Here is a 14,196-nt window from a genome sequence, read left to right as displayed (position 1 = left end):
GCTCCTTATTTAACTGCAGCCACTCTGCTCCTCACCCTTTAACACAACTTCTTCTAATTAGCCGCAGAAAGTTTGAACCGCATGTGGGCAGGGCTTCTGGTCCTCTATGACATCATAAAGACCCAACAGTGATAAACAGTCTGCAGCTGGAGCTTTTGGCTCACAGAGATTACTGTAAACAGATGACTCTGGTGTTTCATATAATAAGACTCATTTATGTCGACGTCCTAAAAACAAAGGACACCAACGTTTGTAAAGGTGGGCTCTGATTGAGGCCCTTTGGGTGCTGCTGTGAACAGGCTCAGCTAATAAAGCCGTTATTTAACAAAGACTCGAGGGGAGCACTGGAACAGTGAGGCCATCCCTTCAGACTAAAGATCTCAGCTTTTATTTACAGGTGTTTACATCTGGATGTGATTGACAGTTCAGAAGGTCACACCGTCTGACCCCACCCGTTTTTGTTGTGACTGACTGAGCGTGTGAACGCTGAACTTACAGCTGTGGATTTTCTGCTAAAAGCTTTTCGGGTGTTTCAACCATCCGAACGCCGCCCGGTCCTCTGGTGACCTGCTGGATGCTGATGAAAACTAACTCCCATTCTCTGACTTTTTCAAACTCCACCTGACCTCCACCTCTTCCCTCTCTCTACACCTCGACTGCTCCCAGCGATGAGTCAGGATTTAATTTGGGAGTTTGGGGTTATGAATTCAGAGGCTCTGAGAGGCTGTCAGTTGTGGACTAACTAAGCTGCACACTTTTTCTCCTGCTTTTGCTGTCCTGTTGTGACTGAGCTTTGATTGGCTTTGGCTGTGAAGCAGATGAACTGCAGCTCTGACCCTGATTCATACTTTCCAACAGGCCTTTAGTGGGAGTGGGACGAGTGGGTAACGCTGTTATAGCGAGGCTTCCACTAGACTGGGACCATAACATCTTACTGTGAAGTACAAATCTGAGTGCCTCATTATGGAAAGACTGCACTTAAAGTCCTGAAGTCCAGTCAGATATAAATCAAGCATAAAAGGACTGATGCATTCGCTGCACCTGGAGGGGCAGACTGTGGAGAAAAACTGTAACCTGAAGCTGCTTCCTCCCTGAGTGCAGCCCTGACGGTGATGAGGAAGAAGAGGAGGAGGAGGAGGAGGGTGTGCAGAAACATCACATCATGTCAGCCATGTTGGAAGAGGATGGCGGCGGTGGCGGTAGGCGCTAACTGCAGCAGTGCGGTCAGATTTACGAGCGCTGCAGTGCCGTTCGGCCTTTCCCACCTCTGACTCACCCGCCTCCCCGTCTGCCCGCCTTGCTGCATCACGCCGCCTTCACTCCTGCAGCTCTCATTAGCATGTCACGCTAAAGCTCAGTAACAGCTAGTTTGTGACGCCTGAATCCTGCAACCGCAGCCAAAAGTGTCTCTGAGTGAGAATCCAGCATCTAAACTGAGCTGAAGGATTTCTGCTGTTTTCACTCCTTTAACACCATCAGCACATTCAGGTCTGCAGAGCTCGCTTCAGCCCAGCGAGCAACCTTCTCCTCATGTTTCTGAGGAGTTTCTCCTGCTGAAGAAAAGAACCTCCTGATGGCTGATGATGATGATGATGATGATGATGACGAACTCCTTCATTTGATTCTCTCTGAGCTCGACTGTTTTTGGTGCTTTTGCTGCAACATGTCCAACATTTGGGGATAAATGAAGTATTCAGAGTATTAAAGAGTTTACCGGTTCACAGCTCTGTCACAGTCCGAGGGTTTGATTGATTATCATGAAACTTTCTGCAGGCCAATCACTGTGAGACAGGAGGTTGTTGCTGAGTTGCTCGGGATGTTCACAGATTTGTCAAACCTGGCGCAGATGTCAGAAAAACATTTCAAACACTAAACAGGAAGTTTGCCATGTTTAATTTAGGGTGGAGTTTTAACACCTTTATTGCCCCGCCCTGCCCTTTAATGAACTCCTCCAGAATTAATCAGTGTGAGATCATCTGTGGTCAGTCTGACCTAAAGCTAAATTCGGCTGAAAAGCTTCCCTGTGGAGCCAGTTTCAGTGTTACTGCGAAAACAGGAAGTCGTAACTTGAACACACATGCCTCCATTTTGACTCCATAGGCTGTACATAAAAGATGGAAGCAGCCACAATGACGCATTCTCCTGTCGCCATATTGGACTTTTGGAAGAAGACATAACAATGGATGGAGAGACCTGTCAATCACAAAGTAGACCCTCCCCTGCTTACTGCTCCTCTCTGATGGGACCAAAATCTCCAAAATAAAATTCACGTTTTATTCAGTCCAACCTGAAATCAGCGACTGAGACTCATCAGGAAAGAGTTCACCGGGCTCAGAGATCAGCTGAGCAGGACGTTCAATACTTCTCTTTATGACCGGAGTCGCCCCCTGCTGGACGTTGCCATTGTAGTTAGCTTCAGTTTTTCTGAGTCTTTGTTGCAGGACTCGTAGAATAAGTGTGACGCGGATCCACAGGAAGTGCGCGCTGTGCTTCCTGTCAGCAGTTTGCTCCTTGCACATGATGAGGAGTGTTGGAAGGATGTCGGTCATGAGAAGATGGAGAAACACACAAAATGAAACGGGTCTTTCTGAATGGGCTGTGGTTTGGGAAGCAGAACTACAGCTGTACTGCTCTGCTCTCACTACAACTCCCATCATGCATTATTCAGGCAGAAACACCGGGATGCATTTTGTATGACGGCCCGTTGGCTGCTGAGAGCGAGCTGACCCAGAACTGAGGAGGAGAAGAAGAAAGAAAGCGACATGCTTTCACCAGAAGGAAGAAGAAGAGTCGGAGGTCAGACGAACGCGAAGTGACGTTTAAAGACATCAGATATGCCGTCTGTGCTCCAGCATCTCACTCTCTCTGCTCCAGATCCTGGTTTTTACCAGAGTCTCACTTTAGTCTTCATCCCATCATCACAAAATATCCTTTAACATTTGATCCCTCTGATTTCCTCCTACACATCCTGTCGTTCTTATTTTTAGCTGCTTCGCTCTTTTCGATCAGTGAATGAGCTGCGAACTTACTGAAGATTTCCTGAAGATGCTTTAAGGTTTTAATCAGCTGCAGAAACAACAAGCAGGAGCAAAATTTATTCATGTGGTTTTATTAAATGAAGACAATGAGATGATGCTGCTGCGCTCGTGTTTTGATTTATTGGATTTATGATTGATTTATGGAGGCATGTGTTGATGTATTTAACGTTTGGACACCTTTCTGGCTGTCCTGCTACGACACCGAAACTAACCCGAGTGCAGATTTCACTTTAAAGTGCAGCTTCAGAGTCGATGTGATGGAGCGCGGTCTCGTAGCAGAGGGAACGCCACCGCTGTCGTTTGAGTCCATCGCACACTGGACAACAAGTGAAAATCCAACGCAGGACCGTTTCTTCTGACTGAAACTGTTTACCTGAGAGGAGCGAGCGTCCCCGGGTTGGTGCGGTTAGGACTCTGTGATTTTCAGTGGATACGTTTGAGTTTGGATAAGTTCACTGTTTCACTGTCAGTTTGTCTCCCCGCCTCGCCTTCCTGTGATTGGTTTGTCTTTTGTTTACTTCCTGGTTCATTTCTTGTGTGTTTGTTGTCTCTTTGTTATGTTGTTCCCCCTGAATTAGCTTTTAACTGTTCATTTCCTCTTTTATTCTGATAGTTTTCTGTTGTGTGTCCTTCTCCACTTGCCCATCAGCCCTCAGAGTGTATAAATAGCCCTTCCTTCTCCTTTAGTTCTGGTCGAGTCGACTGTTGTTCATCCTCATATTCCTCTCACTTTTCCAAGCTTTCCAAGCTGTCTTCCCTGCTTTTCCCTGCTTGTTTCCTTGGACTCAGTTTAGTTATTATTTATGTTTTCCTGTCTGTGCAGCACGTTTCTGTCATATCAGGAAAACTCGTCTCGGTCCAGAGAGGCTGCTCCCTGCAGCAGAGGAGGTGCACATGAACCTCTCTCAGCTTACAGATGAGGCTGTATTATTACAGATGGCTCTCCCCAGCAGTGCAAGTCATTTCAGTCATCTGCTGCTCCAATATTAAAGTGACATTAATGAATCAATAGTTATGATTCTGCATAATGAATACTTTTACTTTCTGTACTGTAAGTACTTTTATGGCTTTTACTGCAGTAAAGAGTCTCAGTTCTTCTTTCACCACTTTGGAAAACAGCTGAACAGAAACTAAACTGTCTGCATGAAGGGCGAATAAAATCCAGGGTTTCATTTTCTCTACTTTATTCGTCTCTGATCAAATATTATGCACCATATTTGTTTAATTCCTGGAGACACTCTGGATTATTGATCTCTGAGACGTTACACAGATTTGTGGATTCATCAATGCAGTATGAAGATGTTGGAGTATAAAAATAATGTTTTCATTTGAGGTCTTTCTGCTCCACCCCCTCCCATCACTGCAGCGACTGTAGAGCTGAACGCATCTCACAAACACCCAGCATGCATCTGACAGCAGCTCTGCAGCGAGGGCGTGTTTGATTTGGGTCACTTTGTAGACGTAGCATTTATTTTTCAGCCAGTATAATAACACTAGTTCTCCATCGGAGCGCCGTCCTCCGGCTCCTGCAGAGGACCCACCTGCTCTCCTCTGTAAAGCTCAAACTGGCCCCTGAGAGATGACTAAAGGATTTTAGACTTAGCTGCACACTCGCAGCGTTTTCTGCACAAACTTACAGCGAGGCAGCAGAGGCTCGTCGCTCACGTCCTCAGTGCTTAACCTCGTCATCTCCTCCGAGGCTAACGTCACTTCATGCAGTTTAAACAGACTTCACAGGCGGCATACGGCATGAGGGGAGGCATCAGAGGGAGCGACGGTGACAAACACGAGAAGAAAGGGGGAGGAGAGGGTGAAGGAAAGGAAAAAGGAAAGGATGGACAAACAGAAAAAAGAACGTAAATCATGCAGCAACAAAACAAAAGTCGGACAGCATGCAGAGCAAACAGAAAAGATGTGAAATAAGCAAACGTGAAGCGGCAGCTCAACAAAAGCAGGAATCCCAACACTCATCTGTTATTTAGCTTAAACAGTCAGACACGAGCACACGTTTCAAACTCAGCCGCTCACACAGAAGAGGCTTATAAATCATCCCCTCTATCAGCCCATCCACTACAGGACACCATTAAAACCCACTCACACAGTCTTATTTAGGAAGAGGAGCAGAATTATCTTCCTAAGATTAAAGACGGGCGCTAACATGAACTTGTAACCCAGTTATGATCAGGTTTTAGCCTGAGTAATCTCAGGTCACGTCTAATGTTTCACCTGTGCTGCTTGTCTTTGACGTGTCCTCAGTTATCTTTAGTTATTTTTGATTATCAGTTATGTTTGGTGTGTTTCTTAGAACGGCTGTCAGCTTTCACTGAGGGCTAACCAGCTTCCTGCTGCTCAGACTTTGTCACAGGTTTGTTTTCATCAGAGCACGTTACAGCACAGAACCACACACAGCACATTAAACAAGACAGCGAGTTTGCTCTGTCCTCATTTTGGTTTTCGGCTGTATTTCTGTCCATTTTGTCAAACGTGCAGAACTCTGCAGAAGCTCCAGTGAGGTCTGAGTTGTGTCTGGAGACATAAACGTCTCTGGGTCTCTTTGACACTGAAAGAAACCCTGTGAGTCCTCAGGAGAAGAAGAGGACGTATGGACGGCGTCTCAGAGTGGCTGAATCTGGCAACGAGGAGCTAAAAAGGGGGTGAGGCCTGCTGCAGGCCGGGTCCCCTGAGGCGAAGAAGCCCAGACTCTCTGACAGCGCAGACTTGGCTTTCGGTGTCAGCGCTGACATTGAGTCATTGTTGCTGAGTCACAGCCGGGGTCGGGGTGAGCGCACCGCAGCCTCGCGCCCTCTTATTTCCCCTGGTGTGTCAGGAGGAGCGGCAGAGTGATGGATGGGCGCGCTCAGTGGCGGTGTGCCAGCAGGCCCCTGCAGTGAGCGGCAGCTCCTCAGCGAGCGTTTAACGGGATTAGGTGTCGCTCTGAGGTTGGGGGTCGAGTTACTGAAGGTTTCTGACACAACATTCAACATTTCACGTCTTTATTTAGAGTCTGAGAGCTGATCGCTCGCCGTCTCCACCGCAGCCTCAGCTCCATTCCAGCCAGCAGACAGCCCAGAAACACTGAGCAGGTCACTTTGGTGGAGGGATACACTGCTGCTCATCAAGAAATAGTGCCTGCACCTTTCTCAGGTGGTTAATGTACTGCTGCTGTAATCGTCCGGCGGATTGGACAGATACAGCGGCTCATTCTTCTCACTTTGCTTTGCCTCAGAAACAGTGATGTACAGTTAGCAGCAGGGGCCTTTGTGTTTGTGCATGTAATCATTTTAAGACTCTCACTGAATGATGTTTGCATTCACTGTGTGCTTTTTTCTGTACCTGCTTCATGTCTCTGTACAAATCTGAGGAGATCTGATATCTTTGTATTTGCTTTAGCAGCCGGCTCGCTGCAGTCACTTCATTCTTTTCTGTATTTGTTGTATACTTTTCTGATTTTCAGTAGTTACTTTAACATTTTTGTAGACAATTTGCGACATTTTGTGTGACTGAAAGCTGTTACACTTCAGTCTCTGTAGCAGCTTTGTTTGCAGCAGCAGAATGATGGTAAAAAGATGGACATAGCCGCCGTGACGTCACGCGCTGGTTTCTGATGCCCTGCTTTGAGTGTTTCCGCGGTCGCCATCTTGATTCCTAACGACCGGATGTGATGAGGAAGGGCGGCTCTGGACCCATAAAAATGAGTCCATAAACAGGCAAGTGTTTACAGAGGTCAGAGGTCAGAATAGACCAGAACCACAGCTATCGCCATCTGGTGGCCTGCAGACAGAATGCAGGTTTAAGGCCTTTGCACACTGACTTCGTTCTTCCGATCGGGAAACGTCGCCCCTGTTTTCCACCGTCTGTGGTCACAGCGCGTTATTGCTGTTCTCTTTCCGCTCTGCTGCCACCTACTGTCCGCATGGTCAAATTACAGCTTTAAGCTTTTTACTTGTTGTGGCGCCGCTGACGGCGGCTCGGTGTTTCTGTGTGGGTCTTACTTTCGTCAGGGTTGGGTGCGGCCAGGATGGCGCTGTGCTGCTTCTTGACCTGCTCCACGTCCTCCGACAGCTTTTCTATACAGCCTCTGATCTCCTCGACCTGAACACCAGAAACACAGAAGAGAAACCAAAGTTTGACGTCACACAGCAGCAGGACGACTGTCAGTATAATCCCACCAGTTTGACCCTGTTACAGTTTATTCGGCACGAGAGGACATGGGGATCTTTTTGAGGCTTGTACTTGAGCATATTAAAACATTATTATAATTATTATTACAACATTCATTAATGAAGCTAAGTCAGATCGCAGGATTACTTAAACCCAGCTTTAGTTTCTTATAATTTCTGTTTGCCTTCATGTTCCTGCAGCCTCTCTGTGACTTTTGTAGTTTCTTCATGTTTTGTAGTTTTATTTCTTTTTATCGTCTCTTCTTCTGCTCGAGGACTTTCTGTAGTCGCTTACATGATTCTGACAGTTTGTGTTACTTCTTCATCTCTTTGCTTTTCTGTCCCTGTTACCGGAGTCTTTTTGCCTTTTGTTTTATGCATCTTTGACAGCCTGACCTCTGACCTCTGCATTTGTTAATGCATGTTTTGTTTTCTGTTATGAGCACTTCTGGCTTTCGACCTCAATAACAAAGAGGTCGTCACAGCACACAGACGCTCAGCACTCTGAAGTTTCAGACCGGCGCCGCGGTTTCACGTGTGTGCTGTTTCAGTCGACGTGTCGACCGAGGAAGATGATCCTCATTCATCGGTAACGCCGCGTCATCACAGACACGTTTTTACTCTTTAATTTATTTAATGAAGAGAAAATCATTTCTCAGAACTCGAGTAGTCACCGAGGTGTTTGCTCGCGGTCCTTCTGTTGCCTGACAGGAAGTCCTGTTTGGACGTTTCAGGTGAATCTCACAGCATTTTTATTTCATCACTTTTCTGAAAAGGCTGCTGAGATGTCAGATTTATTATTAAATCAGGTTTATCGTCTTTATTCTGAACCTTCTGTAGACCTAAAACCTCACATATTCAAATTTGGAGGTAAACTTTATCCAGACTGGAACCATCGTGTATGTCGGCTCATTCGGGGCCCAGCCGCAGGTTTCTGGTGACGGGTCACATGACGGTCTGTGTGAGTGCTTCGTCGTGTCTCACCTGTTCGAAGAACTCATCCATGAAGTGGTCCCTGTCGACCTGCACCACCTCCTCATCGTCGTCGCTGTCCTTAGCCTGCAGAGAGAAAACACGACGTCATCAGTGTTTGGTTCTGCGTGATGATGATGCAGCTTCAGAGATGAAGAGTAACAGCACACAGCTTCAGTTTCATTTTATTTATGCAGCAACAGTTTCGTTATACTGGGAGCAGAAACGCATCAGTTTCTATTCTGCAGACCAGAAAACACTGAAAACAGAAATAAGCTCACAGTCGCCTCCCATCGCTGAGAGAGGGAAATGATTTCAGCTTCATCCAATGACCTGCAGCTTATTCTTAAACAAACAGGAAGCAGTGAGACAGCTTCAACCAGCCAGCCAATCATAGCACAGAGAAACTGGAGCCTGAAATATCTGAACTCTTCACTCCAAGAGTGGCAACGGGCGCGATTTTCATATGAACGTTGCAAAAATACGATACATTAAAAATGCTTTTAAAAATAAAACAAATGTTTTAAGAAGGACAGAAAGTGATTATTAGTGTTTTCCTGGTTTTGGTCACCTGAGTTCAGGTGTACAATAATTTGAGCTGCTGCAGGGGTGAAGGCAGGAAGTTTCATCGTCCTCTGATTGGAGGGTTTTCATTTTGAGTTTCAGACACAAAAAGTTGTGTCGACCTGAGAGGCCGACAGGTGAGGCGGGCTGAACAGGTGTTCACTGAAGGTAAACAGGCTCCAGTTACACTTAATGCATTTATGTTATTGTTAACATGTTATTGTTATTGTGTGTGTGTGTGTGTGTGTGTGTGTGTGTGTGTGCTGACTGCAGACAATAAAAAGCCCTGCACAGACGATGGCTGATATTCAGCAAACTGAAGCCAAAGTCTGCTGGTTTCACACAGACAGAGGGCGGGTTTGGGTTCGGGTTCAGGCTCAGATTTAAGTTCAGGTTCGGGTTACTGAATAACTGAACTTCTCAGCCTTTCATCACATTCATCGTTGGTGCCAGTGTGAAGCGCCAGCTCTCCCTAAAACACATAAAATTAAAATAATAAAGTAAACGTTGTTTGTGTGTCGCTGTGGCTTCATTGGACTAACAGACGACCAAGAAGGCAGAGCTCCAGTTGTTGAGAGTGAAATTGGATTAAAGACTTAAAGGACACGCCCTCTAAGTTCAAAGGGCACAGCTCAGCTCAGGACTTCAAACACCACCCGGTAACATCCATCTTTTATCTACAGTCTGTGCACACAACATGGTACAAACTTAAAGAACAGAAACAGATGTTGGGTTAGGGTTAGATTTTTAGGCTTTTAAGTTTTGATTAAACACAAACTGAAGCCACACATTTCCTCAGGGCGCCGACACAAACACAAACAGTACAAATGCACCCGATTCCTCAAAATTCACAAATCTCCAAAATCCAGGAAGTGTGAATGCGGTTTCTCTGCATCTGTGTTGTCAGACTGCAGTGATGGTGTCCCTCTGTGCCCTCCTCCGTCCTCCCCCTGCATCACTCGGACTCTGCAGAGAGTCCCAAACAAACACAGGGAAGGACACCACAGGTCGCAGCACAGCGAGGAGCGCTCAGAGTTTAAATTCTGATTAATCAGCTCACAAACTCATTTATTACTAATACACTCTTGGATGAAATTCGGTTCCCGCTTTAGATTTAACTGCTGGAAAAAAGAAGAAGGAGGCGTCACTTTAATGTTTCTATTTTTATGTTTTACAAACCAAACATTTAAATCTACTCATCAGAAAATGCGTCTGCAGTTTGATCCAAGTGATGATTTCAGGCTGGAAACAAACTCCTTCAGACTGGCTGCAGCTCCTCACAGTGACTGAGCCCTCCATCAGGAGCCAGAAACAGGCTGAGAGGCCCCCTCCTTAGCAGCGCACCCGACCCGCTGCAGCAGCACCATCTGAAACCACGTGCTCCTGGTCACATGGGTGTGGCATCCAATGAGAGTGAGGACTGAGATGTAAACAAATATGTGCGTTCCTGTCAGGTGACGTCTTCTTTCGGGGATTCAGTGAGTCTTTGGTTTTAAAGTGTGTTGCCGTGTGTGTCTGTTTGGGGCTCCTCTGCTTCTCTTGTGAAGGTACCGAGTGTTTGTCCTCCAGTCAGTCTGAATGGAGGAGGATGATGATGAGAACTCTTCCTGAATGTCATGGGCTACTGCAGGTCATCTGTGTGGGAGCTCAGACTTGGGTACCTGTTAATCAGTAGTATCCAAATAAAACAGGAGATCCGCCTTCTTGGATGTCTGTTAGTCCAATGAAGCCACAGCAGCCATATTATTGGTCAGATAATTGCATTAAAAATGCTCCAACAGCACAAACACGGTCCAGAGGTCCAGTTCTGGGTGAAGCTGAGCACACAGCTAGCAGGTACAGCCACCTGTCAGTCAAAGAGGCCACGCCCCTAATAATGCAAACAGGTGAGTTATAAAAAAGCTCTTATGAAGGGGAATTAGCTCCAGAGACCTGACATGCATCTTGGGAGTTGTAGTTAATGTGTGCCTAAAATAAGAGCAGAATCATCTTTTATGGTGTAAACATGTCTCAGTATCCCGCTCAGGTGTCTCCACCTGGATCCGCTGTCCCCCTGTAGAGGCCGGTGGCAGCTTCCTCAGTCCGTCCTGCCAACAGCTCTCGCTGTGGGCGGTGCTAATGATGTCCGCTAACTGCAGGCTCTCGGGCCTGATGCTCATCTCCACACTGAGCCAAAGCTCGGAGGCCATGGTGTCCAACACACACACACACACACACACACACACACACACACACACACACACACACACACACACAGAAAACACACAGAAAACTGAAAACAGCCAGTACAGACCCACAGACTGTAAACAGAGACAGACATATCCATGACGTCACCCACTAGTTTGTGAAGCTAAGGTAGCCACGCCCTAATCCTCTCCCCTCCCCCACCTTTTGGTCCTTTTGGGAGCATAATTTCCAAAATGAGCCTCATGTTTGATGCAGTAAGAGCTGAAAGCAGCGACTGAGAACATGAAGTCACCAAGAAGGTGTTTGCTGAGCTCAGGTGAACTCATATACAGCCAGCAGAGTCGCCCCCTGTAGGTTTAAGGATTAGGACTGGGCATAAATCAGACATTTTCTCCCATCACAAAGCTCGGTCACTTCCTGCTGGTCCTCTGGCCTCAGGGCTCTTTGTGTTTAGGTTGTTTCGCTGCTGTGTGTGAGTGCGCGTGATGTAACTGTCCACATACTTATGGTCAGGGCTGTGCTTCCACACGTGTCCAAACAGCCTCAGAGGATCATGGGTAACACACGTCTGCTCTCAGCTGATAAGGTTGAGCTGCATCAGTGCACCAATCAGACACACACATCTCCAGCGTCTTTGTCACATCTGTCAGAGGGCGATTATCCACTGACGCAGGTAAAGGACAGAAGGAGGGGCTGATGGGAAACATCTCAAATGTGAGCGGCACCTTTGACACATCAACGCCTCACGTTATTATCACGAGAAGCATCTGAGATGCTTTTCTTCGGTTCTGTTTTGTCCGTCTTAATCTCACTGGAAGAAAAATGAGGGAACCGATTTACTCGAGAGCTTGAACGGGACTGCCGGCAGGCTGTCAAACTCCGGATGACGGTGGAGGAAACGCTGTGATGAGCCAAAGGTGTGATCTGTCTCCAGCCTCAGTAAAGCCTGGACATCAACATCAGTCAATCTCCTCGGTCCTTCTCTAAGTGAGGAGCCACTGAGCGTATAACTAATGTTTCACCAGTTTTTAGACCATTTGTAAAATGTTGGTTGTTGTGCTGCATTCATGAGTTTGAGCATTCAGCGTCTGTGCCAATCACAGTGCACCTACGGCAAGTTCTTCTTCTGCTGGAAACCTTTTTACTCCACCATAGGAGCTAAAATAGACTCTAAACCTGAGCTGCGAATGCTCCTCCCTTCCTGCAGAGCGGGTGAAGGAGCACCGACCTCCAACTGTTACTGGAACCAGGAGCTGGAGGCCCTGCTAACAAAGACGTCTGTTTGTTTTAGGAGCTGCTGTTGGTATGGTTAACGTTTCAGCCATGATATTTAGTCTTACATTACTCAAAGTTCTTCTTATGCTGGAAACCCACCTACTCCCTAAATCAGACCCTAAAACTGAGCTCTAAGAACCCTGTTAGTCCTCAGTTCCTCCACAGGGGCCAAAGACAGGAAGAAGGAGTACCTCCAACAGTTACTCGAACTCTGAAAAAGTTCCTGTGGTCTGAAAGTGTCAGAAAGATTTAAGTGAAGCTGCAGAAGGTCTCCAAGCATCCAGCAGGGCCTGACTGAATGAGGCCGGTGAGGGTTTCAGTGTTTAACCACTGATGGTTTAAGGACAGTTAACTGTGTCTGCCTGGGTCCTTTCTGAATGCTTCCACTCCCTTTTAGGACCTGCAGTGAACTCCAGTTTACACCGTGATCATGGATCCCTGCAGTGTGGGCTATGTTGTGCATATCTGATGTTAATTTATGCAGATGAGGCTATGAACTTGTCCAAATGTCTCATCTTTCCTCTTTCGTGACTGTCGTCTGCGGTTAGTAAAGTCTTTGTGCAGTCAAAAGGAAGTGAGAGAGAAAGTCGTGTGAAGCACCCATCAGCGAGCGTCCTCCTGTCTGCCTCCGATCTGTCGCTCCATCCTGAGGAGGGTTTGTTATTCCTGATCCCTTCTGGCTAAAAAAACACACCACATGTCTGAAACTGGGTCGCTCTACTTCTCCAAGAATACAAACACTACAAAAATAATAAAAATAACAAACTGAGGGTCTGCAGGCAGAAACGAGTTCATTCATCACTTCAGTGTGGAGCGGATCAACGAGTTTCTGGGGGAGGTTCAGCGAAACAAAACGCCGTGTTCCTCTCTCTGTTTTCTCCTGATACCGAGCAGCCGGCCTTCAGGGGGAATGTTGGACACGATGCACCAATTTAATGTTTTTAAAACCCGCAAACGTCCACTTTTACTTCCCCTTCAGCTGCACTCGGGTTGTTAAAATCACCGCGTTCCTCACTGATTCAAACAGATCATTCCAGCGATCGTTTCCATCACCGATTAACGAACATTTCTCTCTTCAGAGGACCTGCTTTTCAGGTCCAGGTCAGGTTTGGTGGTCTGTGAATGCAGAGTGATCCCACAAGATTACAAACATGCATGTGTGTCCCTGAAGGCACCACGGGGCTCCTCCCTGTGGAAATCCTTTCTCTGCATGTGACAGCAGAGGACTGTCTGACCTTCAGACACACCCAGGAGATAGACAGAGCCCACACTCTGCCCCCCCATCACAATAAAATCAAATCTGAACTCAATGATCAAAAAAATAAAATACAGAAAAAACACATCAGCAAAAATAATAAAATCTTTTTAAACAAGTCACAAAACCTTAAAGAAAAAAGCAGGTGTGATGTCATCAATATGAAAGAAATTATTATAAAAAATAAATTTAATTTAATTTAATTTAAAAATTAAAAGAATTTTGGATTAAAAAGTTTGAACATTCTGAAATCCGTCAAACAAAATTAATACTCTACACACTAAGAAATAAAAGGACAAGAATGGACCTAAAAAGGTACAAAGGCTTTGTCGCTCCAGCTGTACCCTAGTAGAGTACAACATTGTACCTCTGAACCTCAGAATCATTTTGTACCTTATTGTCTGTACCTTTAAAAGAACATTTCTGTACCTGTAGTGACAAATATATACCTTTATATACAAGTACAAGACCGTACCCATTAAAAAGGTACAAATTATGTACCTGATAAAGTACAGCTGGAGCGACAAAGCCTTTGTACCTTTTTAGGTCCATTCCTGTCCCTCTATTTCTTAGTGTGTAAGAAAAATATGTAATTCTACCCTAAAAATATGTTTTTATATAATATTTTAACACTGATGATCAAGAACAGCAGCCAATCAGCATCCTCCCTGCCTTTGAACCAGCCAATCAGAGTCTGTCCCTTCAGTCCTGAAGCTCCACCTGCCTCACTCTCTAGTTTACACAC

At 46.1% G+C, this 14,196-nt stretch overlaps 1 protein-coding gene across 1 annotated transcript in view; it reads right to left on the bottom strand.

Moving 5' to 3' along the window:
• Nucleotides 1-14,196, bottom strand: part of stx1b (syntaxin 1B) — a 53,594-nt gene that overhangs the window by 17,422 nt on the left and 21,976 nt on the right. The window contains exons 2-3 of the mRNA XM_030734984.1: nucleotides 8,183-8,257; nucleotides 7,031-7,130 (exon numbers count right to left, since the gene is read on the bottom strand). Coding sequence (XP_030590844.1) covers nucleotides 7,031-7,130; nucleotides 8,183-8,257 — 175 coding nt within the window. The remainder of the gene's footprint in view (nucleotides 1-7,030; nucleotides 7,131-8,182; nucleotides 8,258-14,196) is intronic.

Source organism: Archocentrus centrarchus, chromosome 8 (genome assembly GCF_007364275.1).
Source record: "Archocentrus centrarchus isolate MPI-CPG fArcCen1 chromosome 8, fArcCen1, whole genome shotgun sequence".
Classification (NCBI taxonomy): Eukaryota; Metazoa; Chordata; class Actinopteri; order Cichliformes; family Cichlidae; genus Archocentrus; species Archocentrus centrarchus.
Note: the sequence above shows the minus strand (reverse complement) of the source record. Positions and strands in the feature narration are given on the sequence as shown.